The sequence below is a fragment of the Pelophylax lessonae genome (assembly GCF_965119305.1).
Source record: "Pelophylax lessonae genome assembly, chromosome: 2".
Classification (NCBI taxonomy): domain Eukaryota; kingdom Metazoa; phylum Chordata; class Amphibia; order Anura; family Ranidae; genus Pelophylax; species Pelophylax lessonae.
This window is the reverse complement of record NC_138769.1, coordinates 16,675,372-16,693,551: the sequence shown is the minus strand read 5'-3', so window position 1 is coordinate 16,693,551 and position 18,180 is coordinate 16,675,372. Positions and strand designations below refer to the sequence as shown.

At 40.6% G+C, this 18,180-nt stretch overlaps 1 protein-coding gene across 1 annotated transcript in view; it reads right to left on the bottom strand.

Annotated features, from left to right (window-relative positions):
* LOC309547919 (uncharacterized protein) overlaps positions 1-17,571 on the bottom strand; it is a gene marked incomplete at its 3' end in the record, with an annotated part of 128,217 nt that extends 110,646 nt beyond the window's left edge. The window contains exon 1 of the mRNA XM_082247919.1: positions 17,451-17,571. Coding sequence (XP_082104045.1) covers positions 17,451-17,484 — 34 coding nt within the window. The 5' untranslated portion in view covers positions 17,485-17,571. The remainder of the gene's footprint in view (positions 1-17,450) is intronic.
* Positions 17,572-18,180: the final 609 nt, after the last annotated feature.

The window sequence follows — 18,180 nt, the reverse complement described above, 5'->3', positions numbered from 1 at the left end:
GGTCTATAATTTTAATGGTTGGTTTATTTTAACAGTGAGAGACAGAATAACAACAAAAACATCCAGAAAAACGCATTTAAAAAAGTTATGAATTTATTTGCATTTTAATGAGTGAAATACGTATTTGATCCCTTTGCAAAACATGACTTAGTACAGGTCTTGACAAATTTGCTTGAAATCTAGGAGCCAGTTAAAAATTTTTGGAGCCAGTTTTCTTTTGCGCATGGGTGGATGATGTGAAGGCGCCTTGTTCTTAGGGGATTTTTTTGGATTGTAGAACCTGCTGCCCTTTTAATTGCAAAATGCAATACAAGCTGGATAAAAATGGTAAAAAGGCGCTGGTATTCCTTAATATAAAATAGATGTCAATGGTGCACCGATTTTCTGAAAATAATATAAATGTGTAAAATACAAATATCTGTGACCAATTAATTAATTTTATAAAATTAAAAAATGAATATAGGGTGCAATGCCTGGTGTTTGTCTGTGACAAGGAATACATTAAGGTAAATAGTAACTTATTCTTAAAAAATGGTAAAAAATATATAGGTCAAATTTTATAACCACTAATCATATATACCATCATAAACCTTTTTGTAAAGTGCTAGTGCCACAGAATATATTGTGCAAACCCAATAAGGTGCTAAAAGGTGCAATAAAGAACCAATAAAGTGCTAGTGATCACTTAATAAACTTCTAATTAGAAAACTTATGTGAACAAAAACGCATATACAAAATAATGTATGAATTAAATTGGAAATTGGTTCCACATATATAAAATAAGGTGCATTTCTAAGGTTCACCTTAATAAATTTATCGCATACAAAAATTGCCGTGTAGTTTCGGCCCTAACCCCTATGAGGAGACCAAAAAATATTAGAAAGAAAAGGATGGGGCTTTGCAGGCCAGTGGGAGTAGAAGGATCAGACAGAAAACCAGTTTATAAAACCAAATAACATTTTATTAATACATAGGATAAAACGCATGGACCACCATGCATAGTAAATTTAGGCTAACATACAAATGAATAAAATCAAGCAAAATGGGTCATTAGCAACATAGAAATACATCCCATAGGGGAAACAAGATCAAAGCCTGTGTAGGATGGAGAGTGGGTCTCACGATGGAATTGGTCAATGTAGGTCCCCAGCAAGCCGACGCGTTTCGCTCAAGGCTTCCTCAGGGCCTGAGAGACCATAACAGACCGGTATTTCTCTAAATAACATAAAGCATAACCAAATGAGTGTTATTCAATTGTACATCTATTAATAAATCATCAATATTACTATCATACAATGTTGCAAATGGTTCTGGTTTTTTACTGACCCTTGTTGATAATGACTCAGACCAGATGACAGGATTGTGACGGCACAGATACTGGATAAGAATTGCTGCTTCCGTATTTAAGAAATAAATTCAATGTTGGCATACATATATACTCTATTATTGCTGAGTTCAGAAACTTGGACCCTCGTATACCATAACAGGAGAGGCTGTGAAGTAGAGCATCATATAGGTATGTATTAATATCCACTATGTGCTCCCTAATGTATTTGTAATATATGTGGTGCTTAACCCACCTTATAATCTCCTTTGACAGTAAATTCTAGGAGTAAGCGATTCTCCGTATCCTCTCCCTGATATATTCCACAATATGAATATTCGGAATTGAGTGTACAATATCTATCGGTGTAGAATATATGGTATCAGCTGAAGTTAGGCCTTTTAAATAGAGAGAATAATCGATACAGAAGATACCATAGGGTAGAGAGACGGTGACTACATAGAGTGAAACTTAGCATATAATAGATGGACCTATAAAGTTAAAGGCACATAAAGGATTGAAGTTGGAGTGTTAACACCCACCTATTATGATATAGAAATAGCCTCAAACGTACACGGGCAGGCACATTTTAGATGATCATATAGGGTGTCATAGTTCCGATATGAAAGTCCCAGGAAAACAGCAGTGAATACCTATAGATAATAAGGCCGATTATTATGGATACATGAGGTAATTAATTATATGGTATTTTGCTATGGCCAAAAGCCATAAAGAGAGGGGCTCCTATCATGATGGAGATAGAGGAGTAGGGAAGCATGAACCCACCTATTTGTAATGGAATGATAGCTCCAGGCAGGAGAAAACATGGATATGTATATCACTATGTTTGATAGAAGGGGTAATACATCCCGAGCTCCATATGGTATACGAGGGTCCAAGTTTTCTGAACTCAGCACCAATAGAGTATATATGTACGCCAACATTGAATTTATTTCTTAAATACGGAAGCAGCAATTCTTATCCAGTATCTGTGCCGTCACAATCCTGTCATCTGGTCTGAGTCATTATCAACAAGGGTCAGTAAAAAACCAGAACCATTTGCAACATTGTATGATAGTAATATTGATGATTTATTAATAGATGTACAATTGAATAACACTCATTTGGTTATGCTTTATGTTATTTAGAGAAATACCGGTCTGTTATGGTGTCTCAGGCCCTGAGGAAGCCTTGAGCGAAATGCGTCGGCTTTCTGGGGACCTACATTGACCGATTCCATCGTGAGACCCACTCTCCATCCTACACAGGCTTTGATCTTGTTTCCCCTATGGGATGTATTTCTATGTTGCTAATGACCCATTTTGCTTGATTTTATTCATTTGTATGTTAGCCTAAATTTCCTATGCATGGTGGTCCATGCATTTTATCCTATGTATTAATAAAATGTTATTTGGTTTTATAAACTGGTTTTCTGTCTGATCCTTCTACTCCCACTGGCCTGCAAAGCCCCATCCTTTTCTTTCTAATATTTTTTGGTCTCCTCATAGGGGTTAGGGCCGAAACTACACGGCAATTTTTGTATGCGATATATTTGGGTGGTTAACACACACTTCTCTTCTTCCCCCCTTTTCCTGTCCGTGCTAATGTGGGAGTAGTACGATCAACTATATTATTGTTATTGTATGATCCTATATGTAAAATGTATTACTAAAAAATATAAATTAAAATAGGGACAAATACATAAGTAATTTCTCTAGTTCAGACGCTAGGGTATTATTATACCACGCCTCTGAACATTGACTCTTGCCTCTCTTAGGTGGATAGGACCCTTTAAGTGGGGACATGGCTGAATTTTTAGGGGATGACTGGGAAGGATATATGATCAAAATACAACGAGAATGCTCAGATATAACTAACAATGATGTTGAAATAGAGGTGGTTATACAGAAATTGCAACACGCTCTAGAACGCAGGGCTAGTCTCTTTTGGCACATAAAATATTTTCAAAAATATATTTCAGAGGATTTGAATCCCAAAGGTCTGCGGATCCAGGTGTTTCCTAACATCTGGCAAATTAGCCCAGAATTTAAAAATTCATGGGAGAGCAATCTAAAATCTTGCTCCCGTAGAATGATGGAATTATTAGTAGGTTACTACCAAGAAGAACAGAAAGCCATTAATGAAGAAATAAAAGCCATGCAACTGGAGCACAAAGATATTTTTGTAAAAACCACCTTTAAAGAAAAGGAAAAAGAGATTAAGGAACAACTGGATGGATTCACAAAAGAATTAATCCAGAAAAAAGAACAGAAGCTCTCAAGAGATAAGTTAGCTTTTGGAACAGGTTCAGCATATTCATGGCCACAACCCAGAAATAACTTTACAGGAAATAATTGGCGAGGACAAAGAATAACAAAAGGAGAAATTATAATGATAGCAAATCAGATTCTAACATGTCACAATTTTCTTTTTCTTCACGCACTTCGGAACACTCACGACCGAGAAATCGCGCTTTCAGAAAAAGACCCAAAGCACCAGAGGAGCACGGGGGTACAGAAAAGAAAAGACTTGTGGAAGACCCCACAGTTTTCCACTCATCTAATAATAATCTTGGTGACGGTTCTACTCACTCTTCTTCTATCACCACTTCTCTTCCACCTTCCCAACTATTATCTACGGAAACAGGTAATATGAGAAATCGCACTAAACCACAAGGAACAAATGAGAATACGAGTATATGCACACAACAAGCACTAATAACATCCTACGCAGGAGCTACAAACAATGTAAATTTGGGTGCCACACCCAAAGTTGTGAAAAACAAATGACTTGTAGATACACCACCCACTGATACACATACCATTGATTCACCAAAGGAATCTACTTTCTCGATTATAAATTTATCCTCTTACATCCCTACACAGGATGAAGTCGAAGTCCCGGGGTCTTAGCTTTTGTCCTGATAGTAACACAACACACTTTGACGTCGTCAAAGACTTACAGTTATTTGCCAGAAAGCTAACTTATCCCTATATTTTTGATAATGAAAGACAGCAAGTCAGAAAAAACAAAGAGATGTCAGAACTATGGAAAGATTTCTCAGTAAAAGATTTCAGGGCATTAAAAGATCTTATCCAACTTCTTGATGAAAACGATCCCCCTACAGAGTCAGACATAGAGGAAATAACATCTGAGTCAGATATTGACCTTAGGGAAATAGAAGGGACACAAGTATCTATGCAACAACATCTGCATGTAACACAAGCCCCTACGGCTAAGAAAAAATCAAATAGATTTCCCCCCTTACAGACTAACCCCAATATTTGGGCCTTTGTAAATAAGACCACAGCGGATATTAATCGCCTAAAGATCCGCAACTCTACGAAAGAAAATCTGAGTAGGCAGCATAAACAGGCAATTGAATCACTGAGAAAAAATCCCCAAATTATAATAAAGCCCTCCGATAAGGGGGGCAATATTGTAATCATGGATCACCTGCAATACCGCAATATGTGCTGGGACATCCTGAAAAATAGAGAGTGGTACAAGCCAATCAATGAAGAAAGAATTCTATCAGCCCAAAACAAATACAAAACATTGATTTATGAAGTGTATAGTAATGGCATAATCAATAAGGAAACATATGAGGCCATAAAAATAGATCTACCCCATACACCCACTTTTTATACATTGCAAAAAAAGCATAAAAACTTAAAAAATCCCCCGGGACGTCCAATCATATCAGGAATCGGGTCTTATACAGAACCATTAAGCAAACTAATCGATCAATATCTAAGACCCCATGTAACGGGTTTGCCTTCCTTTATCCAGGACACACCAGATCTACTTAGAGTACTATACGATCGAGTAATGCCTATGGGATGTATCATGATTGCACTGAATATCGAGGCGTTATACTCCTAGATTCCACACGCACTCGGATTACAAACAATAAAAAGGTTCCTGAATGAACGAGGCCCCCAAGCGAAACCCTACAATCAATTCATCTTGGATGGATTGGCACACATTTTGCAAAATAATGTGTTTACTTTTGATGGTTCCCTGTAATGTTCTGGTACCTCTGGTACCCTTTATTCCACTTTCCAAGTCAGTGTATGCGTCCCACCATTCTCTTCTGGTAGGTGCGCATACACCTTTAAGACCGATGCTGTCATCACTGAGCGCCGCAAAGCGGCTATTTGAACCGCCGGCGTTCTCACTCACATGTTCGTTCAACCTGCCTTGAAGCTCACATGCTCACAAGCGTACCTCGCTGTCGGAACCTCGCTACTGATCCCTGTATCCCGCTACCGGATCACTCGCTCATACCGAACCTCTCCACTACTGCTTGCTATTAGTGATAAGTACCCCGCAGGGGAATCCTCCATAAACCTTCCTACTAAGCTTACACTATCTAGCTCTGCATATTAAGGACTGTTACTATCATCTGCACTGTTGTTTAGATTGCTAGCTCTTGAGCCTCCTAGTTGGAATTGGTATTTCAACCTATCTCTACATGACTACTGAGTGGAGTTTTTCTGCAGCTGCAAATCCATCTTGTTTCAGAAAACGCAGGAGCATTACATTCCCATTTCATCCAGGTGCAGGGCGTGGCCATGGGCACATGTTGTGCCCCGGCCTACGCAAACCTGCACCTGGGTGGATGGGAACGAGATATTTTCAATGATGAGGCCCTCTCTATGTACCTGAGCCACATAGTTACATGGCTCAGGTACATAGATGATGTCCTCATCATCTGGGACGGGGATATTGACCTCTTTGAAGCCTTCTTTCAACGACTCCAAATTAACACCTTAAATCTGAAATTCACTATGACATGGAGTAAGCAGCGGATTGATTTTCTTGATACCACTCTCTATTTTGAGGATGATGGAAGTATTGGATCAACCCTGTTCCGTAAACCGACGGCAGGGAACGTGATACTGCATTCCCTAGAGTTCCCATCCCAAGGCCCTAATTAGGAGTATCCCATACTCTCAATACCTAAGATTGAGATGAAATTGTTCAAATGACACAAATTTCAAAATGGAAGCAGACAAGCTTGAAGCGCGTTTGCTGCAGAGAGGATACAGTAGGACAATGCTTAGAAAAGCATATAACAAGGCAAAAGGGAACACCAGACATGATCTACTTTTCAAAGAGAAAACCAAAAAAATAGATGACAAAGTCAGGTTCATCTCTACATATTCTATGCAATATAATGAAGTCCGTAATATCCTCCAAAAAAACTGGGAAATCCTAACAAATGACCCAATACTCAGAAAATATTTAGACGATTACCCAAATATTACATACAAGAGAACTAAATCCATAAGGGATGGCCTAGTTACAAGTCACTACCGCAGACCTACTGAGATAACAGACACTAAAGGCCTCTATAAATGCGGGAGCTGTGATTTTTGCCCATATATACTTGAGGGGGAGTCTTTTACAATGCCAAACGGACGTAGAAGATTCATTAATCAGTTAGTGACATGCCAAACTAAGGCGGTAGTATACATAATGCTGTGCCCCTGTGGGGCGTTCTATGTGGGTAAAACCATTAGACCCCTTTGGAAAAGAATTTCTGATCATGTCTCCTATATCAACAACGGCCAAATCAATACCCCTATTGGTGGTCATGTAGGGCTAAAGCATAAATATGATCAATCTATTGTAAAATTTACCATCTTAGATGTCATTCCTGAGGACACAAGAGGGGGAGACATAGGTAAAAAAGTCCTAGCCCGGGAGGCTAGATGGATATACGATCTCAAGGCGACTGTATATCCAGGCTTGAACGATGTAATCAGCTACAAACCGTTTCTTTAATATTCAATGTTGCCCCTTCTACCTACAGGTCTCACTCGCCTTTCCCCACCCTTAGTGTTCACCCACAAAGGGAAAAAAGATGCATGGAGATTCTCCACATAGAGAGATTACTATATACATGCCATTAATGTAGGACTATATCTGCATATATGTAACTATATAAGAAGATAAAATGCACAGTAATGTATTGTGACTCTGCCTGTGTGCAGAGATAAATGTATGTATTTATGATTAATGACCAGTGAGATGACGGGGACGACATAGATATTGTTGAGACATCATCTTATAATGCTTGATGATGAATTGCGAGTATATAATCTCTAAAAAATATGACCTTTTAAATTGGCAAAAATATGACATCTACATGGCTGTTGTGGGACTAACTCGGATCCTTATGTGGCATTGTGGGAAGTAAGGCTGTGAACGGAAGCATTTTGTTGAAGTTCCACTAGAGGGAGTTCATTTATGGGCATCTGCCCATAGAACAAAATAGAGGCTGCATCTTAAGGTATGTATAAGCACTCCTAGCTAGAAGGCGGATCCTATACAGCTCGGGGTATACACCGAGGTGATTGCTTCACTTCCGGTGCGACCCGAAGTGATGCGGTTAGGCGGCGTCTGCCATCCAAGGTAAACAACCTCGAAGGGAAGAGCATCACTTCCGGCGCGACCGGAAGTGATGCAGCAAGTCAGCGCCACCGCCGACCTAGACAATTAACAAGTGGCCTCACCTGTCTCCAACAGGGTTTGAGCGCCAAACGAAATGGAAGAAAGTGGCCACTCCCTCCTTCTCTCATCCCTTATATACTACCCACAGAAGGCAAGATACCCCAGGCAGGCTGCCGGTATACTGCAGTTACTGAGGTAAGTACCATCATGGCTGACCTAGAATAGCGATATGCATTCCACTATATTGACAGCAGCAATGGCTTAGAACCCTTAATTTGAAAATGGATATTCTTTCTAGGGCTTATGGAGCTCGGGATGTATTACCCCTTCTATCAAACATAGTGATATACATATGCATGTTTTCTCCAGCCTGGAGCTATCATTCCATTACAAATAGGTGGGTTCATGCTTCCCTACTCCTCTATCTCTATCATGATAGGAGCCCCTCTCTTTATGGCTTTTGGCCATAGCAAAATACCATATAATTAATTACCTCATGTATCCATAATAATCGGCCTTATTATCTATAGGTATTCACTGCTGTTTTCCTGGGACTTTCAAGTCGGAACTATGACACCCTATATGATCATCTAAAATGTGCCTGCCCGTGTACGTTTGAGGCTATTTCTATATCATAATAGGTGGATGTTAACACTCCAACTTCAATCCTTTATGTGCCTTTAACTATATAGGTCCATCTATTATATGCTAAGTTTCACTCTATGTAGTCACCGTCTCTCTACCCTATGGTATCTTCTGTATCGATTATTCTCTCTATTTAAAAGGCCTAACTTCAGCTGATACCATATATTCTACACCGATAGATATTGTACACTCAATTCCGAATATTCATATTGTGGAATATATCAGGGAGAGGATACGGAGAATCGCTTACTCCTAGAATTTACTGTCAAAGGAGATTATAAGGTGGGTTAAGCACCACATATATTACAAATACATTAGGGAACACATAGTGGATATTAATACATACCTATATGATGCTCTACTTCACAGCCTCTCCTGTTATGGTATACGAGGGTCCAAGTTTCTGAACTCAGCACTAATAGAGTATAATTAAAATTCAATCGCCAACATTGAATTTATTTCTTAAATACGGAAGCAGCAATTCTTATCCAGTATCTGTGCCATCACAATCCTGTCATCTGGTCTGAGTCATTATCAACAAGGGTCAGTAAAAAAACAGAACCATTTGCAACATTGTATGATAGTAATATTGATGAATTATTAGTAGATGTACAATTGAATAACACTCATTTGGTTATGCTTTATGTTATTTAGAGAAATACCGGTCTGTTATGGTCTCTCAGGCCCTGAGGAAGCCTTGAGCGAAATGCGTCGGCTTGCTGGGGACCTACATTGACCGATTCCATCGTGAGACCCACTCTCCATCCTACACAGGCTTTGATCTTGTTTCCCCTATGGGATGTATTTCTATGTTGCTAATGACCCATTTTGCTTGATTTTATTCATTTGTATGTTAGCCTAAATTTACTATGCATGGTGGTCCATGCGTTTTATCCTATGTATTAATAAAATGTTATTTGGTTTTATAAACTGGTTTTCTGTCCGATCCTTCTACTCCCACTGGCCTGCAAAGCCCCATCCTTTTCTTTCTAATATTTCTTAATACATTTAATTCATACATTATTTTGTATATGCGTTTTTGTTCACATACGTTTTCTAATTAGAAGTTTATTAAGTGATCACTAGCACTTTATTGGTTCTTTATTGCACCTTTTAGCACCTTATTGGGTTTGCACAATATATTCTGTGGCTCTAAACATAAAAGCACCAAGGATGCCGGTAATATATCAGATCCCAAAGATCCATAAAAATTTAGTAAAACCGCCTGGAAGGCCAATTATTAGTGGCATTGGTTCCGTATATGCCAGAGTAGGAGAATACCTTGATATTTTCTTGCAACCAATAGTAAATCAACGGTAAATCATTTCTGAAAGACACCAAAGAAACCATAAAATCATTGGAAAACATCATCATAAATGAAAACACTATATTAGCATCAGTTGATGTAGAGTCTCTCTACACCAACATAATACAAAAGGATGCAACAGAAGCAGTGAAATGGGCATTCGAAAAATACACAAACTTGCGGTCTTCCCAGAGAGAATTCCTGCTAGACGGTTTAAATATGGCAATGACAAATCATCATTTCTGGCACAATGGAGAATATTACAACCAGATAAAAGGTGTTGCCATGGGAGCTCGATATGCGCCTAGCGTAGCAAATATATTCCTGGCCAAATGAGAAGAAGAGGAAATTTACAAGAATAGACCGCAAGAATTAAAATATTGCCGTCGATACATCGCCGATATTTTGATTGTATGGGAAGGTTCACAAGAATCCCTAAACATATTCTTTCAACACATTAACAAGAATAAATACAATATAAAATTTACCGGAAAAATTACCAAAAATGTGATTCAATTCTTAGATCTAGAAATCTACAAACAAAATAATTTCTTAAACACCAAAACATATTTTAAAAAAGAGGATACAAATGGGTATATCTCCAAGAAGAGTTGCCATCACCCAGCATGGATACAAGCTATCCCTAAGGGACAATTCATGCGGATCAAGAGAAACTGTAGCAACCAAAATGATTATAATACCCAAACAGACAAATTGATTGAACGGTTTAAAGAAAAGGGATATAGAGAAACCGAGTTAAGAAATATAGAGAGAAAAGTATCCGAAATTGAGAGAACGGAACTTTTAAAAACAAAAAAGAAAAAGGAGAACACAGCATTTGATTTAGCTTTTATTACCGGTTTTAACACACAATATAAGGATGTCGAGAATTGTATTAAAAAGAATTGGCAGATTTTACTAAGAGATGATACACTGAAAGGACTTCTCCCCAAAAAACCCAAATTTATTTATAAAAAAGCCCCAGGCCTACGAAATATTCTAGCAAAAAAACGTACCAGATCCGCCAAAGAAACCCAAAATGTTTTTTGAAAGAAACGGTTTCTTCAGATGCACAAGGTGTAAGGCTTGTAGAGTAAGCAAACACAAAAAAATAACTGAACAAAAATTTCTATCATCAGACCATAGAGAATTTGAAATAAAGCGGTTTATAACATGTGGCACTAGGTTTGTCACATATATGTGCATTTGTCCCTGAGGACTCAAATATATAGGACGTACTACCCCCACCCTAGCTGTAAGAATGGGGGAACATATAGACAATATACGCAAAGGTTTTAAAAAAACACAGCTTGTCCAATCATTTTAGGGTACACCATAATCAATTGACCTAAATTATTTTTTGCATAAATTTTAGTTCCCCTCTACTGATATTTACATAAGAAAAAGATTTTACTATTTTATTCATCTTAAGCCTCAAAAATATCAAAGTCTAGAGCTTTTATATATTTTTTTATATATTTATACATTTTTATGAATTTTTTAATATTATACAGCCTATAAAATATAACTTATAATATTATCTATATATACAATTCCCAATATCATTATTTGTTTTTTATGTTAAAAAAAAAAAAAACACCATACACATTTTTTATTCACTAGATGGCGATATCTAAATGGCATATATAACTAGATCTAGGTCCATAAAACTTTTTCCCACTAGATGGCGATATTTAAATAAACTAAATATATCTATATATTGAGTGTCATTAATATATATGTTTTTTTAGGATATAATGAATTTTACATTGGACGTTTTAATTTACACATGTACAACTATGTTGTAAGTAATATCAATATATTTCTCTTAAAATGTGAATGTCTCAAGATAGCATAAAGACAATGGTTGCTATGGGGAGCAGGAAAATTAGAGACACACTAAAGATTCCCCAAAATACCTTTATAGTACACATTTTTTACTACATTTCAGGAGCAATATTTTATTACTCAATTATAATACCGAATTTGAACGTTTATAAAGGACGAGCATTAAAAAAAAAAAAAAAAAAAAACGTTAATATTTAATACATTTTATTCCAAAACACATTCTCATCAGTTTTAACAATATTTAAATACCGCAACAGTGTCTTCCATACCTCTCGGTTGCTAATTTGGCCGCTTAATAGTCTTTTGCACAGCGCCCATAAGAGCAAACTTGATTAACATAACTGTCAGCCAATAGTAAGAGAGGAAGCTATACTTGTACAAGCTAGACCGAGTAACCGCCTGACGATGCTAGGAGAGCGAAATGCATTGTGGTCTCTGAAATAACCCAGAAGTAAAGAGGAAGAAGCTACCTCCTAACCACAGGCACTGGTACACAGATCGGATCGCCTATTGGCACCGCTGCACGCTACAGGGAGCAACACAGAGGGATAAACAGCAGGAGTCTGCAGATCCTGTCCCCATCCAGCGACCTATAGCAACCAATGCCTATTGCCCTGTGACGGGTGGGCACAACTAATAGTAAGCAGCCACTTTTTAAATAGATGTATATTTGTTAATAAAGTTGCAGTATTACACTATTTTTGACTTTCTATTTGTCTCCCTGCACATGGGCTTTAAAAAACACCTGTGAGAGGTAATTATTTGGAGGAGTGAGGAGAAGGAGCCAATTATCTTTTTTGGAGTCATTCAACTAATATCCAAGAGGAGAGGAGGTGTTCCCATGGTTTGATCCACCAAAGGATAAAGGGATCACAGGCTTGTGGGGTCTGTGTGACCCTCCTGTATCCGGTAAGAGACAAAGATTATCATATTTATGCACTGGAGCACCTGATATTCAAGCAATATCATTCACTACCTTACACGAACTGTCTTTGTTGGATCACTGCTTTAACCCTTTAAGCACCTTAGAAATGCACCTTATTTTGTATATGTGGAACCAATTTCCAATGTAATTCATATATTATTGTATATGCGTTTTTTCACATACGTTTTTTAATTAGAGTTTATTAAGGTGAACCTTAGAGATGCACCTTATTTTATATATGTGGAACCAATTTCCAATTTAATTCATACATTATTTTGTATATGCGTTTTTATTCACATACGTTTTCGAATTAGAAGTTTATTAAGTGATCACTAGCACTTTATTGGTTCTTTATTGCAGCTTTTAGCACCTTATTGGGTTTGCACAATATATTCTGTGGCCCTAGCACTTTACAAAAAGGTTTATGATGGTATATATGATTAGTGGTTATAAAATTTGACCTATATATTTTTTACCATTTTTTTTAAGAATAAGTTACTATTTACCTTAATTTATTCCTTGTCACAGACAAACACCAGGCATTGCACCTTATATTCATTTTTTAATTTTATAACATTAATTAATTGGTCACAGATATTTGTATTTTACACATTTATATTATTTTCAGAAAATCAGTGCACCATTGACATCTATTTTATATTAAGGGATACCAGCGCCTTTTTTACCATTTTTTATCCTTTCTTTTGCGCACGCTGAATGGCCGGCTTCTGTCGGACGGGCTGCCATACACTCTGGCCCAATGGCGGACAGTTTTTTTAGAACCGGCTGATGTTGCCCGGCATTGGACCCATGTGTACTTTGTTTACTTCTTCTGAGAGATATTAGAGGAGCACCCCAACCACCATGACCACTTCAGTGATTTGAAGTGGTCATGGTGGTGGTAGAAGTCGGAGACACTGCACATGCTGGGATATTTACAAATATGTGCTGGTGGCTAGTTGCACCCCCAGCACATGTGACTTACTGCTCGCGGATACTACTGTGGGTACTGCTGGCGGGTACACCTTGCGGGTAATGCTGGCTCCTGAGACGCATGACAGACAACGAAGTGTAATGCCTCGTACACACGTGCAGATTATCTGCAGACTTTTGTCTGCAGACTTACCAAAACCATATAATATGAGGTCAAACCTAAACACTTTCAATTTGTATGCAATCCGGCAGGCCCTTGCACTACATAGAAAAGGTAAGTCTGCAGACAAAAGTCTGCAGATAATCTGTACGTGTGTACGGGGCATAAGGAGCAGCACTGGAGAAAGCATACGGAACCGATGCTTCCTGTATCTCTCTTCTCACAGGCGGAGTGCATTTGATATCACTCTTCCTGTGACAGGACGGAGCTGGAACTACACAGGAAGCATCAGCTCCATTCTGTCACAGCTGACAGATGCCGTTTTTTGCCAGAAATCCTAAGTTTCCCACGAGGTGCAGGAGTCTCCCCCATGCGGGTATGGGTGTCAGGGAGCCACAGCCCGCATGCGGGAGACTTCCGCACCTCGCAGGGGACTGGAATGTCTGGCGACAAGACCCCCTCCGGCAGTGTAACCCAGGCGCAAGGCCGCTAATTCTAGTCGCCAATGCGACTTGGTGCCTGGGGTTTGTCGAGCCCTGAATTAGTACTTGGTGGCAAAACCCCTGTTGGCAATCACAGAGGTCAGACGTTTCTTGTAGCTGGCCACCAGGTTCACATCTCAGGAGGAATTTGGTCTCAATCCTTTTTGTAGATCCTCTCCAAGTCATCAAGGTTTTGAGGCTGACATTTGGCAACTCTAACCTTCAGCTCCCTCCAAATATTTTCGGGAATGTCGGGGTGTGATTGGTGTTTACAGTGACAGGTAGGTCGGGTGTGATTAGTGTGTACGGTGACAGGTAGGTTGGGGTGTGATTGGTGTATACGGTGACAGGTAGGTTGGGGTGGTGATTGGTGTATACGGTGACAGGAAGGTCGGGGGGTGATTGGTGTATACGGTGACAGGTAGGTCGGGGGTGATTAGTGTATACGGTGACAGGTAGGTCGGGGTGTGATTAGTGTATACGGTGACAGGTAGGTTGGGGGTGATTAGTGTATATGGTGACAGGTAGGTCGGGGGGTGATTAGTGTATACGGTGACAGGTAGGTCGGGGGGTGATTAGTGTATACGGTGACAGGTAGGTCGGGGGGTGATTAGTGTATACGGTGACAGGTAGGTCGGGGGGTGATTAGTGTATACGGTGACAGGTAGGTCGGGTGGTGATTAGTGTATACGGTGACAGGTAGGTCGGGTGGTGATTAGTGTATACGGTGACAGGTAGGTCGGGGGGTGATTGGTGTATACGGTGACAGGTAGGTCAGGGTGTGATTAGTGTATATGGTGAAAGGTAGGTCGGGGTGTGATTAGTGTATACGGTGACAGGTAGGTTGAGGGGTCATTAGTGTATATGGTGACAGGTAGGTTGATGGGTGACCCCTGTCTGGAGTGAGTGTGGGTGTGGGCCACTGTGTCTGCTGCTGGGTAGGCTTGAAGCCTGGGGCCTAGCCATGTGCCTGAAGCTCTGCTGAGGAGAGCCTGTGTACTGCCTGGAGGTGAGAATAGACAGAGCTCCTACATCCTTTTGTGAGTTACCTGCCTTTTTCATATGGAAGAAAGCTGTCCAGCCAGTACAGATTGCTGTAAGAGATTGGACCAGTGGGAAAGGAATTGCCTCCCAGGTCAGTCTGAGCCTCAAGGTCTTCTTCCTGTACCTCTGTCTGATTGCATGTCATTTTCTGTACGGAGTCTGCCTATTTGCTATTTTCACTGAGGGTGTCCTGTGCCCACCCCTCTCTCCCATTTTTGTTGCTCTTGAGAAAAAATAAAACCCTTCTTGTTTAAGCATAAAAGTGACTGGCACCCATCTTTTTCACTTGTTCACCACCCACTATGCCTAGTGATCTACACCCTGAGGAGGAATGTCGGCCCTCTCTGTCTCTGGGGGTCACCATCAGGCCCTAGGAGGTTGGGGGGGGGTGCGCTACAACTATGTAGCATGAAGATCTGCCTGATTGTAATATGAGGGCGACCTAAACTGTCCAATCCATTGGCATTCATAGTTTGGTAAATGTGAGTGTATAAAGATTGTGCGGTCAGATTGTAATATGTATGGTGAGATTTATAACCGGTGTCCATGGGCTTTACCTCACATCACAACTGCTTCTCTCCCCATACAAATCTATGGGGGGATAAAACCCACCTCAAGGAGGTGAGTTCCACCTGTCAGTGACCTCTGACCTCAGAGGGGTCACAAATTGATGTCACATGACACTGAAAGCAACTCCACCCCTCCACCAATCACAGCTCAGATAGAAGGATCTGCAATAGTGGAGGACACCAACACTTACACTGACATGGGATAGGTTGGAGTTCACAGACCACGCCCACCCCTGCTCACGGCTGAGGGTAATGACGTGGGCTGGGATTGGAATGTGGGGATTGGTATATGTATGGGGACGGTGATTGGCTGTGTATATGTGAGGTGTGAGAGGGGATGAGATGTAGAGCGGAGAGTGTACGTTGATTGGCTGAGTATATGTGAGGTGTGAGAGGGGAGGAGATGTAGAGCGGAGAGTGTACAGTGATTGGCTGAGTATATGTGAGGTGTGAGAGGGGAGGAGAAGTAGGGCAGAGAGTGTACGGTGATTGGCTGAGTATATGTGAGATTGGAGGAGATGTAGAGCGGAGAGTGTACGGGGATTGGCTGAGTATATGTGAGGTGTGAGAGGGGAGGAGAAGTAGGGCAGAGAGTGTACGGTGATTGGCTGAGTATATGTGAGATTGGAGGAGATGTAGAGCGGAGAGTGTACGGTGATTGGCTGAGTATATGTGAGGTGTGAGAGGGGAGGAGATGTAGAGAGGAGAGTGTACGGTGATTGGCTGAGTATATGTGAGGTGTGAGAGGGGAGGAGAAGTAGGGCAGAGAGTGTACGGTGATTGGCTGAGTATATGTGAGATTGGAGGAGATGTAGAGCAGAGAGTGTACGGTGATTGGCTGAGTATATGTGAGGTGTGAGAGGGGAGGAGATGTAGAGCGGAGAGTTACGGTGATTGGCTGAGTATATGTGAGGTGTGAGAGGGGAGGAGATGTAGAGCGGAGAGTGTACGGTGATTGGCTGAGTATATGTGAGGTGTGAGATTGGAGGAGATGTAGAGTGGAGAGTGTACAGTGATTGGCTGAGTATATGTGAGGTGTGAGAGGGGAGGAGATGTAGAGCGGAGAGTGTATGGTGATTGGCTGAGTATATGTGAGGTGTGAGAGGGGAGGAGATGTAGAGCGGAGAGTGTACGGGGATTGGCTGAGTATATGTGAGGTGTGAGAGGGGAGGAGATGTAGAGCGGAGAGTGTACGGTGATTGGCTGAGTATATGTGAGGTGTGAGAGGGGAGGAGATGTAGAGCGGAGAATGTACAGTGATTGGCTGAGTATATGTGAGGTATGAGAGGGGAGGAGATGGAGAGTGTACAGTGTGGCGGAGTACAGAGAGGATCCGGGGATCTGTATGGGATGTGATGAGCAGATAGCAGTGGTGTGGGGTGAGAAGAGCGGGGAGTGGCGGGAGGATTATAACTGCGACTCTACAGAAAACACACCGGAGGAACCCACTGACTTCCACTTCCCAGAGCCGTGTTTTTATGCTGCCACCTCATGGTGGGAGAGCAGATTGCAGTTATGTTCACTTTAATTTTCTTGATTTGTGTGCGGTGCTGCCATCCTTTGGAGGAGGAGGGAACTGCAGTCCCCGTATCTGTGTGCAGAGTACGGTCACTATGATCGGTCAGATTTCTCTCCTCTGTTGTTGGAGGTATATGAATGGTACAGATCTCAGGGGGAGAATCTCTTTCAGTGATCTGAGATCAATCCCACCCTTCCCCGATGTCACACTGTGCCCCCAGAATGTGCACTCACCCCCATACACAGGAGAAGTTGTTGGACAGATCATGGCTCGGTCGGTAGGTCAGTGGTGTGCTCGGTGTCCGGGCTGTACACTGATCACTGTAGTCAATGTGTGACTCCTGCCTGGCAGATGTACGCTGTTTTGCTGAAACTTGTTTCACTTTCCTGAAGAAAAGCGGGTTTCCCCTGGCTCTCGGCCTGGATCGGAACTCCGCCCCTCCAGTCTTCTGCACACTAGCTCCTTCCTTTCTCCCTCTGTGTAATCTATATTTATAAAACACTACAGTTCTTTATTTTCCTTTCCCCACCCCCGATGCAGCCATTTCATTTCTAGATAGGAATGACATGTACTGTTTGCAGTGAATAAGCACATAGCAGTTGTGTGAAACGCGTCTACTGTCCTACCCTGCTGTACCTTCTACCACTTTTCTGACATTTATTGCTTGCAACTAAAAATCTGTATTTTTGCTAGAAAATTACTTAGAACCCCCAAACACACACATACACACGCACATTATATATATATATATATACACATTATATATATATATATATATATATATATATATATATATCTCAGTACAGACCAAAAGTTTGGACACACCTTCTCATTCAAAGAGTTTTCTTTATTTTCATGACTATGAAAACTGTAGAGTCACACTTCAAGAGGAGTCACCTGAAATGGTCTTCCGGCAGTCTTGAAGGAGTTCCCAGAGATGCTCAGCACTTGTTGGCCCTTTTG